Source organism: Emys orbicularis, chromosome 4 (genome assembly GCF_028017835.1).
Source record: "Emys orbicularis isolate rEmyOrb1 chromosome 4, rEmyOrb1.hap1, whole genome shotgun sequence".
Lineage (NCBI taxonomy): Eukaryota > Metazoa > Chordata > Testudines > Emydidae > Emys > Emys orbicularis.
Window position 1 is genome coordinate 59292561 of NC_088686.1, and position 20831 is coordinate 59313391.

A 20831-nucleotide genomic window follows, 5' to 3' on the forward strand; every position below is an offset into this window, starting at 1 on the left:
TTTAGTGGTCTAAAATCCCCCACATTGACTTCAGTAGCCTCTGGGATATTGAGCCCGATTTCAGGAGACTCCCAGACAAACGGGGAGCATTGGCAACCCTATTTGCACCCTGGAAGTGGCTGCATAACAAAATGAGCATATATTTGTGTTGGACACAAAATTATGTAGAAGAACATTTTTAAGGTTGTAAAGTCAAATGCTCAAAAGTCAGGAAATGGCAGAATTAAGATTGCTTGTGCAACTTGAATTTGTCCCTCTTGTGCATAAGCATTATGATACAGCCATTAATTACCTGATCACATATTATTTTTTCCTCTATACTGCTGCCTCTTTCTGTGCACAGAGAAGACCTGCTCTGGAGATAAATCTGGGTTGTGTAATAAAGAAGGCTATCTGCAGCATACCTGCTTTATTTGTGTAGTGAATGAGTCAGGGGACTGCAGGAAGAGAAAAGATGGTCTTATGGTTAAGGCAGTTGAAAGCTGTCCTGGAGAATTTAATTATATTCCTGCCTCTGCCACAGAGCAGCTATGTGATGTTAGTCATGTCACTAAAAACTTGTCTCAGATTTTCTCTAAATGTGTGTTTCTTATTTTCTGGGTGCCTGGCTTGAGACCCTGAGGTCTGATTTGCAGAAGTGTTGAGCATTTAAGCAGGTGATACCATCCCCATCAACCTCTTCCCCACCACACATTGCTTTCCCCAGTCCAGGTAGGAGGAGGGGGCAGAAACTCCAAAACCCAACTGAGGAAAGCACTTTTGGGGAAGTAGTGGCAGCATGGTAAGCCAAGAGCAACAGGAAACTGGATGCAGGGAGAGAACCTCAGGAAACTGTGTATATAGTAGGGTTGCCAATTTTGATTGGATGTATTCCTGGACGTTTCATCATGACATAATCTTTAATTAAATATTAATCTTTAACTCCTGGAGACTCCAAGACAATCTGGAGGGTTGGCAACCCTAGTATACAGCAGGCTGCAGTACAAGTCAGAGGACCACGAGCGGAACAGAGAGTGACTGCTGGACATTGCAGCTAGGAGCAGGTCTGTGCAGGAGTGGGTTGGAAGTCAGTACAGTGGAACTCCAATAAGAGACACATTACTAACCCTCGTAGCCTGGAAGCCTGTGAATTCCTCTCTGCTTTGAACAGAAACCTGGACTAGAGAGGGAATCCTAGGCACTGGGCCTGAAGAGCTCTAATCCTTTACTGGGCTGCCTCCCAGGAGCCCACATAAGAACCGTTTTGTCATTCTTTGAGCTGTAACTGTTTAAGCCACTGTTCCTAGGGTATTTGCAATCTTTCCCTTTTTTGTCAGCCCTAGTAAAATACCCTTTCACTTCAGTCAAGTATCTGAGCCCAGGTCTACACTAGCAGGCAGGTCAATCTAAGATACGCAACTTCAGCTACATGAATAGCGTAGCTGAAGTCGGCGTATCTTAGGTCGACGTACCTGGCCATGAGGACGGCGGTGAGTCGACCGCTGCCGCTCCCCCGTCGACTCTGCTTCCGCCTCTCGCAAGCTGGAGTTTCGGAGTCAACGGGGAGCGCGATCGGGGATCGATTGTATCGCGTCTACACTAGACGCGATAAATTGACCCTCGATAGATCGATCGCTACCTGCCGATCCGGCGAGTAGTGAAGACCTGCCCCTGAGTGATTACTAGGACCCATCAGCACTAGTGCCTACAGGGTCTCCCAGCTGAAGCACCTTCAGTGCTTGCCTCCAACTCACAGTACACCTGGTGTACTACCCATACCAAAGAAGTTTGGTGTACCACAACACTGGACAGCTATAATATTTACAACTCACAACTACAAGTGAAGTCAGTGGAAGCTGTACTTTGAAATATTAGTGCTATATAATGCTTAATACTCTGAAAAATCAGGTCCTAGGTGTGTCAGTTTGGGCACCCAAAATTAGTGGGAAAATTTTGACCTTAACTTGTCTGGGTAGGTCTCCACTGCAATTAAACACACACGGCTGGCCTGTGCCAGCTGACTTTGGCTCACGGGACTCCAGCTAAGGCGCTATTTAATTGCAGTATAGATGTTCAGGCTTGAGTCCGAAAGTGAACGTCTATACTGCAATTAAACAGCCCATTAGCATGAGCCCCATGAGCCTGAGTCAGCTGACATGGGCCAGGCCTGAGTGTTTAATTTCAGTGTAGACCTACCCTGTGTGCTTCAGTTCCCCATCTGCAAAATGGAGATCATGATATCTTGTGCCTCACAGGGGTCTTCTGAAGATAAATTGACTAATGTTTTTGAAGCACTCAGATGCTACGCCCATGAGGAGGTTAATAATTCTCTCTTTATAGCAGGGTTTGGATGATGTGCAGTAAATAAGGCATGGAGCTGCACATTGAACAATAAAGATATACCAAAACATTCAATATCTGCTCATTAAGTGAACACTGTCCATCCTGTGCATTGAATGAGGCAGGGGTCCTGTGGCTAAAATACTATGTATTAATGTAATGATGTAATAAAAGACATATGCAAGATAAAGATTCTTCTGTCAACCTAACTGCTTCTACAGTGGGGGCTAGGTCAACCTAACTACATTGCACTGCATTTTTCACAGCCCTTAACAATGTAGCTAGATCAATCTAATTTTTAGGTGTAGACTGGGCCTAAGATTGCACTGGCAACCTTAATTCTGGAATTTCCTAACTTTTAATATACTTTTTTCTGTGTAATAATGTATAAACCCTGTAGTCTGTAAAGCACTTTGGGATGCAGAAATGGTTGTTCATAGACCATCTTCTTTCAGCCCTTTGCAATTTCCTGAAGCTCTGCAGAATGATTTATATCATCATTTTAGGCGTGCTGTTAAAATGAACCTAAGAGAAAGGTGCAAGGAAGTCTTTTTCTTTCTTTCCTTTTTTTCCCCAGACTAACTGGGGTTAAGGCATGCATATAAGAGCCACTGACTACATTGGTCCTGTCATAAAAATGTCTTGTTAGGAATACATGAAGAAGAATCTGTGCAGCATTGGTAATTAACATATTTAGTTGCTTTGTCAATTTTCTTCTTTAGCAGATCGCTTTTCCTAAGATGGTGGCAAGCTGTTGTCGGTTCCTGTGCTACTTCTGTCGAATCAGCCGCCAAAACCAAAAGGCCATGTTTGAGCATCTAAGTTACTTGTTGGAAAACAGCAGTGTTGGGCTTGGTATGTCATGTAACTTTAACTGCTGAAAGCAACTCCCATGGATACTGCAATATCGCAAGACTGCCATCTGACTTGTTTATCAAGCTGAGGCATGGTATTGTGAGGACCTCTTTGAAGTTTAAATACAATTATTGGATTAATGTTAATGAAAAACCTAGTTTTCTATCTTTCTTTCTATCATTAGACTTCTGTGAATTGGATTACAAACAGAAGAATCTAAAGCTGGGTTATTTAAACATAATGAAAGAGTTAGGAAGAAAACCATATTATTTGATGCCCCTTACCTTTGATACAGTTATTTCTGGAAATTAAAGATTTAATTTAACCCTTATAATAATGCTGGTGTCTTTAGTCTGCCAACTAAATGAATGGTTAGGAAGGTGTGTGTATATATATTATTATATTATTATTTAAAAAGTTTGTAATGCAAAGATCCTTCCCTGAAGTGCAACCATATGACTTGAAGTTTCATATTCTACCCCCAAAGCCTGGAAGTGCATAGTTCTTTATTTTAGTGTGCTTTAGAATTGTGTGGCCCAAGAAAAAATGACTTTCTTATTACCAACCTACGAGTAAAATAAAGAAATAGTAGGTGATAGTAAGACATGAAACACAATGTTCCAACCAGGTATACACATTTTTAAACAGTTGAGATGATCTTCTGATAGCACTTCACGCCCTCTAGAGTTATAGAATGAAAATTTTCCCTATGCTGAGGACATATAACTTATATTAAATTTCTCTAAAGTTCACTGTTTTTATGAGTTGTTATCCCAGGCTGCTTTGTCTGTATCTTTAAAACAGTAAAGCAGTGTATATAGGTCCTGAATCAGCACAGAACTTAAGCATGTACTTAAGTCCATCCCTACTCAGTAAAGCACTTAAGCTTTGCTTTGTTGAGTTGGGACTGTAAAACATACTGTATATGAATATATTTGAGTATGACCTAGATTACAGTGTAACTGCTGCCCTCTGCTGCACAACTTTCATTAGTGCAAACTAAATAATTTTAATTACACAACTATATATTACCATATTTTTCTCCAGCATCTCCTTCTATGAGGGGTTCCACTCCACTAGATGTTGCAGCTGCCTCTGTAATGGACAATAATGAGCTTGCACTAGCTTTGGAAGAGCCAGACCTGGAAAAGGTAAGTGCTTACTATTAGCTTATTTTATTTTATTTTATTTTATTTTATTTTATTTTGCTCTATGTCCTTTCTGTCTCCTTCTAGTCAGATCATGCCATAATAAGGTTGGGGTTTTGCAATAATGGTTTATTAATTATTTGATTACGCTGCAACAATCCCTTTCTCATCTTGCAGTAATGTGGGGCAGAGGGGCAATCTTCCTGACTCCACTTATTTATAGTTGTTAAAGGACAGCATGATATTAAGGGCAGGCTAACTGCTCCAATTCTATGTTCTTTTTATAGCAAAGCCATGTAATTAGTTATTAAGGGTAGGGTAAAATAAAAGATCTTTAAAATAGGTATTGTTTTAAATAGGCATGCGTGAACTGGATTTGCCTGATTTGAAATCTACTTGAATATTGGAATTCTAAAAATTTGAAACATTATTGGTTTTTGTGCTCCAAAAAGCTGTCTTGGAATTTGAAGTCTTCAAACATGCACCAGTAATCTGCCCCAAATTGGAGCAACTCACTTTTTGCCTTGTTGATGCCCGATCCTTACTTACCCTAAATGTCTTTTTTAAAGTAAAATTTAAGCATGCTAGGATTGCATTTCTAATTTCTTCAGTATCCCCTGATTAAGTTCCCAAATATTATGTGATTACATTCCATTGTATATTCAGTATGAAACTCAATAGAACAAACAAATTATAGACAATGCAGGAAGTTATGTCTATAGCGAAGGCTGCCTGACACTTCCCATTATAAGTCTCTACTTTCAAGTCTTATAACTTTGCAAAACTAACTATTTGGGTTAAAATTTTCCATGACAGGTATATGTCTCAAGCTAATTTTTTTTTTTTTTTAATTTCAGCTGAAATGGTCAAGCTGCTTCCCAAATGAGATTTAGGGAAAGTACGTTGCTTTGTCCATGTTAAAAATAATAATAATAATTAATAATAAATCTTTCAGCTATTTAAGTGAGAAGCTCTAGTGCCTCCTTGCTTTGAAACAGAGACTTGAAAGTAGGCTGTGATGGGATCACTTTGGTCTCAGGGATATATCATATGTTGTTCCTGTGAAAATTCATCCGAATTTGGCCAAGATATAAGCATCTGAAAAATCACAGTTCTCACCTGCTCAGTGAAGACTTTTTAAAGTTGACAACTAAATTTTTCAAAGATCCTGTCTATTCTGGGCATGCTCCCTCCTGAGGCTGCAGAGGTGCAAGGTCATGCTGGCAGGGTTGGAGTGCCATGCTCTTCAAAATGACATCCATGTCTGGTTTTGTCTCTGTATTGGATGGGGGACAGACTACTCAAAAAGAGGACTGTCCAGTTTAAAATCAGACAAATGGCCTGGGTAAGGCTGCAGTGTGTGTGGGAGGAGGGTGTTAGGTGCTAGGTGCAGAGGGGAAGGGGAGCCGGAACTGGGGGGGTGGAGAAGCAGAAGAGGTGGGGCAGGAATCAGGTGGCAAGATGGTGGATAGGAGCAGAGTGGGACAAGATAAGAGCTGCAGGGGTGTGGCAGCTGGTAACAGCAGAGAAGGAAGGAGGTAGTAGGGAATTGGGGGTTGGATAGGAACAGTGGATAGAGGGTGTGGGAGAGAAGCTGGGGAAAAGAGGGTGCATGGGCACAGAAGGGAAGGATGCAGGGAGTGGGTAGTTGGTGAGGAATCAGGTGGAGAAGAGGTCAGGAGTCTGAGCCTTTGGGTACGAGCAGAAGGGGAAGTGAATGGGGACAGGAGTCAGGTTGTAGGCATGGATGAGGAATAGAAGAGGATGGGGCAGATCTAGATGGCAATGAGGAAGAGCGAATAGGCCAGAGCGGGTGGATAAGAACAAAGGGGGAGTGGGGCAGGTGGTGGGGGTAGATAGGAGCAGAAGGGGATGGGGACAGGACCCCGGGTGATGTGAGGGTTTATAACCACTTGAACACATTCTGCTCTAGAAACTGGAATTGGACCCAGGTATCCTAAGTCTTTACATTCCTTGCTGTCAGCAAATATCTGTGAAACTGACTGCCAAAATGTCTTATTTCCCTCTACTGGTTGGTCCACATAGATCAGTGTTTCTCTAACTTCTTTTTTCGCGGACCACTTGAAAATTGCTGAGGGTCTAGGCAGACCACTTAATGATCTTTCCAAATGTTGTTTGTACTGTTAGCTAACTATTGTAAAGCGCTTTGGATAAAAGCGCTATATTAAAAAAATCTTAATAATAATTAATGTTTTTTGTTCTACAAATAAAAGCACGCAACTCATATTTTAATATCAGTACTCTTACCTTTCTAATGTGATGGATGTGCCCTCTCTCCCCCACCGCGGCAGCCCCCGAGCTGGGACTGGGAAGGAGGGGGGTCTCTCCCCAGCAGCCACAGCCCTGGAGCTGGGGAAAATCGCCTCTTTCTCTGGTCACCGCAGCCCTGCACATCCCAAATTCCCCCCACCCCTGTTCTCACCCCACTGCCCCCTCCCACCTACCTCCTATTCCCCCAAGGCCACCACCTCACCTTACATGTGCGTCTTCTCAGGGGCCAGGCATCTAGGTATTGAAGCCATGTCTGCGTAGCTCCACTAATTAGGTGGGTGGCCCTTCATTCTCTCGTGTGCAGCCACCATGGGAACCTTAGAGGGAACTATCCACGGACCACCTGAATGGAACTCGCAAACCACTGGTGGTCCGCGGACCACAGTTTGAGAACCTCTGACATAGAGGATAGCCTACTGCTATTAAATTACTCTTTTAGTTCAAGTGGCAGAGGTCTGTGCTGTGAATTGAAAGGTCCAAATCCTACTGATGACCCATGTGGGGATCAGTGTGATTCCACATGCTGTAATTTCTGTTGCCTCATTTTGCTTTTAAAAAAATTTAGGAAATTACATGCAAAAATATGTGAAAAGAACATTAAGGTTGCGAAGTCAAGTACTCAAAAGTTAGGAAATGCTAAAGAGGATGGACCATCTTCTGGGAATCAATCAAGATTGTATAATAAATAACATTGTCTATGGGATCTCAGTCTCACTGGTTGCGAAGTTGGAAGGCATGAAGTGAAAATGCAGGAGATTGCAGGAAGAGAAAGGATGGTCTAGTGATAAAGGCAGTCAAATGCTGCCCTACAGAATTGGATTCTATCCCTGCTTTTGCTGTAGAGTTCCTATGTGATACTGAGCAAGTCATTTAAGACAAAATTTATTGTGGTTGCTTTGTGTGTCTTGTTTTCTGGTAGCCCAACTTGAGACATTTGGGTCCACATGCACAGAAGTGCTGAGTGCTCACAACAGTAACTGAAGTCGGTTGGAGCTGTGTTTTGAACATATAAAATGCTATAAAATTGCCAAGTACTCTGAAAAATTAGGGCTTATGTGTCTCAATTTGGGCACCCAAAATTAGGTGACATTTTTGACAATTTTGGTCTTAATCCCTCTGTGCTTCAGTTCCCCATGTGTAAAATGGGGATAACAACACTGCCTCCTGTTACAGCAGTGTTCTGGTGCTAAATTCATTAATGTTTGTGAAGTGTTTAGATATTAGAATGATGAGCACCATATTAAAACCCATGAGGAAATTAATAATTGTGTATTCAATGCACGGTTTGGATGGTGTGCAGTAAATAAGGCCACACATGATTAAGATAAAATGAAATATTGATTATATATTTGGTGAGCACTTTCCATCCTGTATACTGAGGCAGAAGTCCTGTGGGGAAAAAAATGAGTTCATGTAATTAAAGATGGTATAATGCGTACAGCTGGGGGTGGGACTGGGAATGCAAATTAAGGTTGAACAGGCAACCTTAATTTTGACCTTTTCCAAACTTTTGAGTGCGTGACTTACAACCTTAACATTCTTTTAATATTTTTGTATGTATATATAATATATATTAATTAGAATTAAGGAATATAGTGAAAAATTATTAGCCCACAGCTTGATGGTTGAGCCCTACACTAGGATAAAATACTCAAAGCAATGGTTTTCTATCATAAATATACTATTTGAAAAATCCTAGGAGAGAGAACTACTGCTTCTCTTTCCTTCTTTTCCTCCCTTCCTTACCATCTCAAATTATCCTGCAGTATGGTACACATTAGAAGTTAATAGTAAAATTCTATGGCCCATGTTTTGAAGGAGGTAAGACTATTCACTACATCTTACTATAAATTAACTTCTAACTTCTTCTTAAAGGTTCATCTAGTAGTTTTTGACATTTCTCTTAGTAAGTAACATTACATTTGGTATCTATAGATTACAGAAATTCTAATTTGATTCTGGATGGATCTTTAGACTTTTTCAATTGTATATTGATCAATTTTTTGAAGAGTTTGAATATTTGTACTTCCATTTAGTTTGTTTTACCCTAATTATTATAATTCCCCAAAAAAGTCTGATTATGAAATCTCAGCCCTTTTGAATATCAACATTTCCATTGCATAGGCAGGATCAGGGTTTCACCCAGAAAGTTTAACAGCATTGTTTCACATTAGGTAACCTTGGATGTGGCAGGAATTTTACTCTTGCTATGAGCTAGGAATCCAAAACAAGTTCTTAAGTTGTTAAATTTTTGTTTCCTAACTTTCTCTCTACAGTTTATTTAATATAGGGGGGAAAAAATCAGACTTTCACAGTTCTTGATTCTTTGATTTTTCACCTCCCAAATTAAGACTCTGCTAATTGTTTTATGGATGTTCTGATCATATAAATAGGCCGTCTTAAAAATAAAAAGGCTTTAGGTTTTTCATTATTTGATACAGAAAACTAAGAGCTAGAAAAATAAATTGATGCAATGTTAAGCATAACCGCATTGTTTCTCAGAGGCAGGTCAAAACATTTGCTATATAAAAATATCTTGTAATTTATTTCTGATGCTCTATTTTGTTTCAAACATTGATAACATTATTAGAAATGTATTTCAAAACTAAAACATAACAAATGTTTAATACTACAAATGCTTATATTTAACAGGTTGTCACCTACTTGGCTGGTTGTGGACTTCAGAGCTGCCCTATGCTGGTAGCTAAAGGATATCCTGACATTGGATGGAATCCAATAGAGGGTGAACGTTACCTATCATTCTTAAGATTTGCTGTTTTTGTTAACAGTAAGTTTAAATCTTTGGTATCTTGATTATCTCCAGAGATGTTTACTTAAATGTTTTAAGAAAACCTCATTTTTTACACATTTCTCTATCAGTAAAATCTAAATCTTTGAGTTATTTAAAGTATACTGTCTCTTTACAAATGTAAGATTACTAGTGTGTTCCCTCCTTTATGTAATTATCACCATCTTCATAATTGTTATTTAACTATATTTTTTCTTATATCACATCTTTTAATGCTCTTGCAAACTTTAGTTATTTAATAAAGTCTGGGAATACCTTCTTAAGGTAGGTAAATAAAATTATATGAATTTTAGTGGTGGGTAAACTGAGGTGCCGAGAGGTTAATGACAGTGTTTCAGGATGCACAGCGACTTCCAGCAACTGAACCGCATTAATGTTACCACTATGAGAGTTACACGCATGTCAAAGTGTAACTGTGCCACTTTGTGTTACAAAATGCAGAATTATATTATAATATATCACAGTGAAGTATTTTTGTGTGAGTTTAGTGTTTGTGAAAGATGCTGGATAAACAGTATTGAAGAATTTAGTCATCTCTTCTTCCTGTTGCCTGCCAATGTACCTTAATCCTGAAGCGAAGAAACAAACTCTAGAAGAGAAAAAGTAGTTCCTTCTCAATGTTCATTCATTTCTTGGACCCTTGGCTGAGACTGCTGATGAGGTTCACAGATAGCAGTTGGTGCTTGAGTATATGTCTACACTGCATGCTTCTTTAAGCAGCATGTAGTGTACATAAACATAGCTCCCCCAGCGCAGATATGAATAGCAGCATTGACTGGGGGAGACCTGGCTTAGGAGAGTAAAGACATGCCCAAATACACACCCTACATCAGAGGTGGGCAAACTACGGCCCGCGGGCCACATCCGGCCTGCGGGCCCCTCCTGCCCAGCCCCTGAGCTCCTGCCCCAGGAGGCTAGCCCTAGGTTCCTCCCCTGCTGTCCCCCCACCCCGCAGCCTCAGTTTGCCCCACTGCAATGCTCTGGGTGGTGGGGCTGCGAGCTCCTGGGGCAGCGCAGCTGCAGAGCCCGGCCTGACCCAGTGCTCTGTGCTGTGTGGTGCGTGGCTGGCTCCAACCAGGTGGTGCGGCTGCCTGTCTTGGCGCTCTGGGCGGTGCGGCTGTGGTAAGGGGGCAGGGAACGGGGGGGTTGGATAGAGGGCAGGGGAGTTCGGGGGGATGGCCAGGGGGCAGGGGTGTGGATAGGGGTCAGGGCACTCAGAGGGCGGGTAATTGGGGCAGGGGTGGGGGGGCAGTCAGGAAGGAGGGGGGGTTGGATGGGATGGCGGGGGAAGTCAGGGGCAGGAGTTCCAGGGGTGGTCAGGGGACAGGAAAAAGGGGTGGTTGGATGGGGGAGGGGTCCCCGGGAGGGCAGTCAGGAATGAGAGGAGGGGTTGGATGGGGTGGCGGGGGGCAGTCAGGGGCGGGGGTTCCAGGGGCTGTCAGGGGACAGGAACGGGGGGGTTGGATGGGGCAGGAGTTCCGGGGGGGCCATCAGGGGGCAAGAAGCAGGAGGGGTCAGATGGGGGCGGGGCCAGGTCATGCCTGGCTGTTTGGGGAGGCACAGCCTCCGCTAACCGGCCCTCCATACAATTTTGGAAACCCGATGCGGCACTCAGGCCAAAAAGTTTGCCCGGCCCTGCCCTACATGGCTCTCTACTTGCCCAAGCTGTGCTTCCCATCTACACTGCTATTTTTTAGCAGTGTAGTGTCCCACAACTTCCTCGCTGATGGAGCCCTTCCTCACCGGAGGGAAAGACTCAGGCAGTGGGAAAAGACGTTGTTAGCTCCCCATTGCTGGAGCCCTTCTCCTCAGCAGGGAAAGACTGCAGAAGTGGGGAAAGGCTCTGACGGGGGAGGCAGTGGGGAAAAGCTTGGCCTTTTAAATGTAATGTAAGTATTCCTAACGCATTTTAAATGTTAATTAACTATACAATGGGAAGAAACTTACTGATGAAAATCTGACAGGGTATAATTTTGTTGATCTTGTTTATTGTAATATTAGATCACTAATCATACTAGTGAAAAGTTTGATGTAACACACAAGAGGTTAAAATGAACAAAAAGAACCAGTTCAGTTGTAAGCACAGTAATAGTTCAACATGCCAGTTGTCCAAAATCTGGTCTTAGTGGCCATACCAAGTTGGGGCTTGGAGCAGTACTAAAGCTTAAAAGGTCTGCTGATCACACTGATATCGGATTCAAACCTGGAGCCCACTCCTGAAGTTTTTGTTCTGTCCTTCCTCAGGCAAAATAACCATTGTTATAACTGGGAGCTTTGCCCAAATAAGGATTTCAAGGTTAACCCTCAGATATTAAAAACAATCATGATTTTTTTATTTCATCACTGGATATGACAAACCATAAAGATAAAAAAGGAAACACTGAAGGCTAATTTCAATAAGTGTCTCAAAAGTACAAGGTTTCAGTGGTAGCCGTGTTAGTCTGTATCAGCAAAAAAAAAAAAAAAAAGGCATCCTTGTGGCACCTTAGAGCGTAACAAATTTATTTGGGCATAAGCTTTCGTGAGCTAGAACCCACTTCATCAGATGTATGAAGTAAAAAATACAGGAGCAGGTATAAATACATGAAAGGATGGGGGTGCTTTACTAAGTGTTAGGTCAGTCTAACGAGATAAATCAATTAACAGCAGGATACCAAGGGAGGAAAAATAACCTTTGAAGTGGTGAGAGAGGCGCATTACAGACAGTTGACAAGAAGGTGTGAGTAACTGTAGGGAGAAATTAGTATTGGGGAAATTAAGTTTAGGTTTTGTAATGACCCAACCACTCCCAGTCTTTATTCAGGCCTAATCTGATGGTATCTAGTTTGCAAATTAATTCCAATTCCGCAGCTTCACGCTGGAGTCTGTTTTTGAAGTTTTTTGGTTCAGTCTCTCTGGTCACTCAATAACAGACCTCAAAGTGGCAATTCTTCAACAAAAAAACGTCAAAAATTGAAATTGAGAAGGATTCTATTTAAAGACTTTATATAGCAAGCAAAACATATTTATCCCTACCTAAACATATATTGAAAATAATCTGAGATACTTTTTTACTGCAGTTAAATTACCGTGTCTAGAGGACAGATGTATCAATCCTTGGTGGATTTGACATTCCGTAGTCACGCTGAGAAGATTTAGTTGCTAGATCACAGGAGATATTCTTTGTGCCAGAACATAGACAATACAGTGTTTAGCAACAATCTCCATTTCTGTTGGACCACTGAAATAATATCACTTTATTTCATGAAAAACACTGGCTGTTTAGAACAATTAATCTTTTAATTGTGGGGGGGGAGGGGATTGCACTGAGTTTTATACGATCTGAATGTGAGGGAACCTGTTAAGTTAATATTTATCCTTATATCAGTGCAGCATTGTCCCCTGTAGTATATTTTCTAAAGCTTTACCAGTCCCTGGAAGCATTCATTTAATCAGGTATTTAAATTTTATGATCGATCCAGGTCACTAGTTGGAATATCGGCCCTAGTCGGCAATGAACAGAAAATTCTTCTTTGAGTGATTGCACGTATGCATTTCATTCTTGATGTACTTGCACCCCATGCACAGTAGTCAGAAATTTTTATTTCAGTGGTACTCATCAGGGTGGCTTGAGCACCTCTGCTGTTGCACACCACTAAACTCCAATATAAAGGACCCAGCTGCCCCAGAGCATCTCAGTCCCTTCTTACCACCTGTGATAGTTGTTGGAATTTCATGGTTTGCCTTAGCAAGAGCTCTTGTGAATAGTTATCTCGTTTTTATAGTTGCTTAGTACTTAGTAAGTGTTAGTTTACTTTTAGTGTTCTTTTTCAGTCCCCAGATCTGGGGTTTCTGTTTCTTGGTAGAGGGATGCCTTGGTCACTGTGCTTCAAGCCCTGTGTCTTTTGTTTTGGGCCAGTGCCCGACAGTGAACCACACTCAAACTGCTTGAAATGCTTGGGGGAAGCTCATATTCAGAACATTGCCAGATTTGCAAGAACTTTAAGCCAAAGACTAAAGACAGAGAAGCGAGGCTGAAGTTTTTGCTCCTGGAGGCAGCCCTGAGACTTCCGTCAGAACCTAGCTGTCCTGACGTGGCATCAAGTGCTTTGGGATTGGTTAGGAGTGTGCCTCTTATGCTGCCTGAGATTTGGCACCACTTGCCTCTCCAGTGCCCAAGAAAAGGCATGAGACCTCTAGACAGACCACTGAGAAAGGAAAGCTGCTGGCATCCAAATTCTCTAAGCATTGGGATAAGAGTAGAGTACAGCCAAAATACAAGCACTCCTCATCTCAGATAGTGTTGAAAGCAGCATCATTGGCTCCAGCACTGAGGCAGGCACTGTTGAGTCTGGGGCCTGAAGAGGTGCCTTCTACATTTGTGACCACAATGACTTGAGCCCATCTTGGTACCGACCATGCTGGAGGCATTTGCAACGGTTAGAGGTCTGCTGAGTCTATCGGTACCTGTGTCCCTGGTGGTGCAGGAAACCATGCTTCTGGTACTGGCAGACAGAGGTGCACCAGTACCGCAGCAACCTCCTTGGCCTCAGACTTTATGGCCCTGTTGGTACCATAAAAGGAAAAGCCTGCAATGTTAGCTGCTTTACGCTCTTTACGGACTTGGCACCATTCTCCAGTATAATTGGGAGCTCCCCCCCACCCCACACACCACCTTGGTCAGCAGAGAGTGATTAGTCCTCTGAATTGGAGATTCGTTCCTATGTTTCCCAGCCTTCGAGCCAGTCATGCTACTCCCCACCCAGGTGTTATTACCAGGGGTTGCCTCGAGCTCCTCAAGCTGCAATGGCCAGGAGTTACTGGGGCCCACCACCCATCCAATGGTTCTTTTGGAATCTGAAGATTTCCCCCCAGTTTCCAAGTCATACATATGGCATTCCTGCTCTGTCTCCTCAGAGAGGCACAGGGAGTCTACTCACCAGACACTGCCTGTTCCTGAGTCCGGTTCTGGGCCCGGTGGTGAGCAGGAAGTGGTGGTTCAGGAGAAGTCTGCTGGACAGCTTATGGAGGAGGGACAGCCTCAACCTGTGCTGGCTTCATTGTCCTCCTCCCCGATGAGGCAGTTTCCTCGGGAGGAATCTCATTCCCTTCTGATGATTATAGAGCTCACTTGCTCAATATGTGTGAAGGTGTTCACTGTGTCCACCCTCAGCCTTCGTTGACATTGGTGACAGATGCATCTGTGCTCATCTGGGTCCCCTCCAAACTCAGAGTTTATGGTCCTCACAAGACATGTCTCTACACATCAATGTCGGGGAACTAAGGGTTATCCGCTAGGATACCAGTTTTTCCTATCTTATGTCCAGGGAAAAAGCCTGTTTGTTCTCACAGACAACACGACGACAATGTTTTACCTCAACAGGCAGGGAGGAGCCTGCTTTTCCCCACTTTGTCAAGAGGCCATTCACCTCTGGAACTTTTGCTCTGCCAGTTAAATCAATCTTGAACCCTCTTACCTTTCAGGGGTGCAGAGTGAGCATGCTGACCATCTAAGCAGATTGTTTACAAATCACCACGAGTGGTCTTTCTGCCTGGATGTAGCCAAGTGCATTTTCCATCAGGTCAGGTGCATTTTCCAGCAGTGAGGGAATCCCCAGATAGATCTATTCACAACCAAAACTGACAGGAAATGCCATCAGTTTTGTTCCTTACAAGGTTGCAGTCCAGGTTCCATCACAGACACTTTCCTACTATCCTGGCTGAACAACTCTGCTATGCTTTTCCTCCAATTCCACTCATACACAGAGTTGCTAAAGATCAAGTGGAACCATGCCTGGGTTATACTAATAGCCGCAGCATTGCCCTGGCAGCACTGGTTCTCCATTCTCATGGATCTATCGGAGATGCTCTGATTTCTCTTCCTATGGCCCCAGACATCATTTTGCAGAGTTATGGTTGGCTGTTCCATCCAAAACTGCAGGCACTTCATTTAGTAGCCTGGAAGCTCCATGGCTAAATCCTAGAGAGGAGTCTTGTTTGGAGCAAGTTTGGGATGTCTTGTTAAATAGCAGAAAGCCCTCCACCGGGGCTACTTATATTTCAAAATAGAAGCAATTTTCCTCCTGGTCTCATCAATTTGAAGTTTTGCCAGTGCAGTACTCAATCCAGCATGTTCTGGACTATTTATTTTTCCTAAATATCAAGGTTTGGTGATTAGTTCTATCAAGGTCCACTTGGCAGCAATATCAGCTTTCCAGCCTCACATGGACAGCTGTTCTATATTTTCTAATGCTATGTCAATCAGACTTTTGAAAGGCCTAGAAAGATTGTACCCACAGGTGAAGGAACCTGTTCCTCTCTGGGACTTGAACTTAGTTTTGTTTAAGCTTATGGGGCCTCATCTAAGCCTTTAGCAATGTGCTTCTTAGTTACACCTGTCAATGTAAGTGGCTTTTTTTGGTAGCCATCACTATGGCCTGTATGGTTGTTGAGCTGTATGCTCTGACATCTGAACCTCCTTATACAGTTTTCTTGAAGGATAAAGTATATCTATGCCCTCATCCAAGATTTCTCTCTAAAGTGATATCTCACTTTCATATTAACCACTTGATTTATTTTCCTACAATAGAGATGAGCAATGCCTGCACACCCTCCATGTTAGGAGGGCTTTGGTGTTCTACATAGTACTAAACAGTACCATTTGTCAGCCCAACTATTTGTGGTCATCGCAGATGGGATAAAAGATCTCCCAATCTCTTCACAAAGAATTTCATCATGGATAGCCTCTTGTGTTCATATATGTTATGTCCTGACTGGCATTTCTCCATCAAGCAGAGTAACTGCTCATTCGACAAGATCTCATGTGGCTTTGATGGCATTTCTTATGCATGCCCCTATCCAGGAAATTTGTAGAGAGGCTACCTGATCTTCAGTCCACACCTCTGCATCCCATTATGCCATCACTCAGTACTCTAGAAACTATGCTAAATTTGAGCGAGTTGTACTCCAGTCTGTGTGTACATCGACTCCGATCCCACCACCTGCTTTATAGCTTGTTAGTCGCCAAGTGTGGAATGCTAATGCGCAATCACTCAAGAAAAAATAGTTACTAAACTTCCATAACTGTTGTTCTTCGAGAGGTGTTACACATGTTCAATCCACGACCCACCCGTCTACTTCTGTGCAGTGGGGTTGTCCAGCAAAAAGGAACTGAGGAGACTCTGGGATGGCTGGGCCCTTCATACTTGGATGCATTAGCACACAATGGCAGAGGGCGTTTCAACCATCCTGGCAGAACCACTGAAGGAAAAGTTTCCAATGACTGCACAGGCCGCACACATGCCAAGAGTGGAATGGACATGTGCAACACATCTCAAAGAACAGCAATTACAGAAGGTTAGTAACCATTTTTGTTACCTTCTAGTGATGGTTTAATTATTTATGTGAAATGAGTTCTCAGTCCATTTCCTGCATGGATACTTCAGAAGCTACTACCACAATTGCTGCCTTTGTCGGCAGTCTCAGAAGAGAGGGCAAAGACAGAAGTAGTCCTGGAAATGAATTCCCCTGGCAACCCTAGAAGTCAGTCTTCTAGGTTAGGGTTGTTGAACTTTGGCCAAGGCAGTTTGGGGAAGTTTACACTTTCATTCCCTGTATAATAACTGCATTTTTAATTAAGTAGAAGATTTATCTCTGGTGCTGTAAATTTAGCATTTTTCCCTTTTTAAAAAAGTTTGTTTCTCTCTCTGTCTCTCTATTATTTTATGTTCTGTAAAATTTAGGGAAAAATCCAAACTGTTCATAAATTAGTGGTTGCCTTTCAGAAGAATGTATTGGCTTTTATATAGGAGGCTAACATGTCCTGTTTGTCTTTAGGTGAAAGTGTTGAGGAAAATGCTAGTGTTGTTGTCAAGCTCCTTATTCGACGCCCAGAATGCTTTGGGCCAGCTCTTAGAGGAGAAGGAGGAAATGGTTTGCTGGCAGCTATGCAAGGAGCTATTAAGATCTCAGAGAACCCAACTCTTGACCTTCCATCTCAGTGCTATATAAGAGAAGTGTAAGTAAATGTTATATGCTCTTTTGGCAAATGCTGATGTTTCATTAGCTGAATTATTAATCTTGTATACTACAGTAGAACCTAATGACTAACCATGTTTGCCCCATTGTGCTAGGCACTGTATAGACACATAGCAGCAGACAGTCCCTACCTCAAAGAGTTTACAGTGTAAATTGATAAGACAGACAGAGGGGGGACAGGGAAGGATAACACACAAGGAGAGTGAACAGTGTGATAACAGCAAGCTTCATGTTAGCTCTATGATTGCTTTTTATGATGGGTTTAGTTAGGAGGGGATCAGCAAATGGAAGGAAAAGTGAAGGGAGAGAGGACATGGAAGGGAAAGGAGATATAGGGGACAGGGCAGGGAAGAATAGGGTAGAGGAGCAGATATGGTGTGAAATTGAGGTGAAGAGATTGTGAGGGTTGTGGGGAACAAGAGGGTTAGCGCACACACACAGAGCCAAGGAGCACTGAGCTCAGAAAGTCCCGTCAAAATTGTACAACATTCTCTGTCTGTCTGAAGCTCCCTGCTTTGTCTGCTTCTGCTCTGACCTGGAGTTTCTGACTGGTTCCTCCCTGCAGTTTTTCCCCTGAGGCCACATGGCAGGAGGAAAGAAAGGTACCTCCTAGGTCTTAGTGCCCAAGTGTGATGCAGGTGATGTCTCCTCTGCACAATTCTTGGATGGGGGGGAGAGGTGACCCCAGCTGGCCCCTTTTTACCCCCTGCCCCAGAGATTCAATAAAATCTATGCATTATTGAATACTTTACACAGAATAAATGTTTTTGCTTCTGGAATTCTGAAAGAAAAGATTACGGCTGAGGTTTTCAAAGCAGTTCAACAGATTGAAAGATACTTGTCTAAATCCCCTAATCTGTTTGAAAATCTCAGTGTAAGAAACATCTTGAAGTTTCTTTCCATTTGTCTACAGCAATGGACATTTTTTTCTAAACCACACTGTAGAGTACATTTTTGAATTGGTCATTGTCACAGAATCCTCCTGTCAGCAAACTCCTGTCTATGACCACACTCACATTTACATGAAGTGCAGTAGTTTTTTGACTTTACAAATCAATTAGAAGTTGATAACTCCTCTTTGATTGATGGTAGACAGCATCCTAATAACATAATTGAAGAGTAAACAATTATTATTCTTTGAGTGCTTGCTCATGTCCATTCCACATTAGGTATGCGTACTTGCCTCAGCAGTATCCATAGGGGACCAGCTCTGGCGCTCTCTGGAGTGGCGCCTGAATGGCGCAGTATAAGGGGTGCTGCTGGCTCTCCCCACCCTCAGTTCCTTCTTGCCGCCAGTGATGGTGCTGGAATGTCTGCTTCTTTGGCTAGCGTTGTCTCGTTCTCTGTTCGTTCGAACTCTGTAGAACTTGTAATATGGTAGTAGATAGTTGTTGTTACAGTTAGTTACCCTTAGTAGTAGTTCTTGAAGTTCTCGTAGTCCCGAACGGGACTCAGCCAGGGGACGGGGCATGCCCCGGTCCCCAGGCTTTAAGGCCTATGCCCATCAGCGATCCACATACCAGCTGCCGAAGGTGCTTAGGTGAAGGGCACATAAGTGACGTGTCAGATCTGCAAGTCCTTCAAACCTAGGATGAAGAAGACGCACGATATCCATCTAAAGGTGCACCTAATGGAGTTGGCACTCATTTCAGCACCAGAGCAGCAGTCCAACTCTGCACCGAGCACCATGGCCTCCGTACACAGTGCTCTGCTGGCGCCGTCCACAAGCCAGTACCGATCTCCCTCCAGGGCTCCAGTCAAGAAGCCAAAAAAGACTGTGAAGGGAAAATCTCCTACCTCCCGTACGGGAAAGGAGAGGGCTGTGGGTGAGCCAAGACCCGTGCCAGGCAACTCAACGCCCCCTTCGGGAAGTCAGGCCCCAACTCAAGTCGAGTGGTGCAGCCCATCCCATACTTCGCCTAAGACTCCAGATAGCGGTGCTGGCCCTGGCCAGCTTCAGGTGCCATCAACGCCCGAAGCCCTTCAAGCAGCTCAGGAGATCCTGACGCTCCCAGTGCCACTCACACCGGCTCCCGCAGTACCCCAGTCTCGGAGAAAACCCACGTTGGGTTCGATGCATGTGTCCCCGTCTCAGTGGCACTATTCCCAATCGAGAGGGACGTCCTGCCAGCGTTCGCCCGCCCGAAGCCGTCACGCCTCAGGACTAGAGAGGCAGGCTCAGAGGAGCCTTCAGTCCCCACACCGGGGACACCCATCGAGGGACTCGAGGTGTACCTTTCTGGTAGATTGGCGCAAATCCTCTGAGCACGTGCCACCTGGCAAGAACTCCGGGACCAGCCCCGACCATCTCCAAGGGCCCAGTACCGATCACAGGACTGATCAGGGATCAGAGTCTGCCGATCGCCGGGCTGTCATTGCCCATCTCCAAGAAAGAGGTCGCCCTACTCAGGAAGGTCCTCCCAGCAACTGACCCGTAGTTGCTTCCGGTCCCATTTAACATCCTGGTACCGGTTGAGTAGCATGAGGCATGGATCGCTGGGTGTCCGCCGCAGATCCACCGAACACCGTCGGACCCAGAGATCCCAACCAAGACGCCCGTCTCGCTCGGACAGGTCGGCTTCAAGACGCAGCGACCAGCACCAGTCAGACAAGAGCCACCACTCCATCCAATCCTGGTTGCCTGCTACCGGCCGCTCCGCTTATAGCTCCAGCATGGAGCGAGATTCCCTGACTGTGGGACAAGCGCCGGTACCCAACGGTGCCACTCACATCATCAGCACCGAAACCTGTCCCATGGCCTCAAGCACAGTGGTTGGGGCCATGGTACACGTGGAACCCTTGGGGGTTCACCCAACCTCCCCAGGCTGTCCGGTTGCTGTTGGGAGCCTCAGAGAGCCCAGCAGCCTCAGTATCCTGTCCCCCTCCGGTGCTCGAGGCTTTGGGAGGTAAGACCCCACAGGTCCAGGAGGACCCAGGCTGGACCACCAATGGGCGTTGAGGTTCCCATGGCACCAGCATCGTCCTCATTGTCGCCAGACAAGGCTATCACGGGGCCCTCTCACCCAATTCCTCAGGATGACGCCACAGCGCACCAGGAACTTTTGAAGAGGGTCACTTCCAACCTGGGACTTCAGGCAGAGGAACTGAAAGAGCCCTCGGACTCTCTGTTTGACGTCCTCGGCTCCTGCCAGGGTGTCTCTACCCCTTCATGAAGGGGCTTCCAAAATCACTGATGCCCTGTGGCAGACTCCCTCTTCCCTGGCCCCTATCTCTAAGAGGATTGAAAGCAAGTACTTTGTGCCAACCAAAGGGCATGAGTACTTATACTCCCACCCAGACCCCAATTCCCTTGTGGTTGAGGCATCTGTGTGCCAGCACTGGTTCAGCACACACATGAAACTGACAGCGGCCCCTCCCTGGCCCGTGACCAA

General features: G+C 44.1%; 1 protein-coding gene across 1 annotated transcript in view; it reads left to right on the forward strand.

The window, feature by feature from the left end:
* The window catches only part of RYR3 (ryanodine receptor 3), a 625867-nt gene that overhangs the window by 370510 nt on the left and 234526 nt on the right, over positions 1-20831 (forward strand). The window contains exons 43-46 of the mRNA XM_065402721.1: positions 3042-3174; positions 4222-4325; positions 9267-9402; positions 17239-17419. Coding sequence (XP_065258793.1) covers positions 3042-3174; positions 4222-4325; positions 9267-9402; positions 17239-17419 — 554 coding nt within the window. The remainder of the gene's footprint in view (positions 1-3041; positions 3175-4221; positions 4326-9266; positions 9403-17238; positions 17420-20831) is intronic.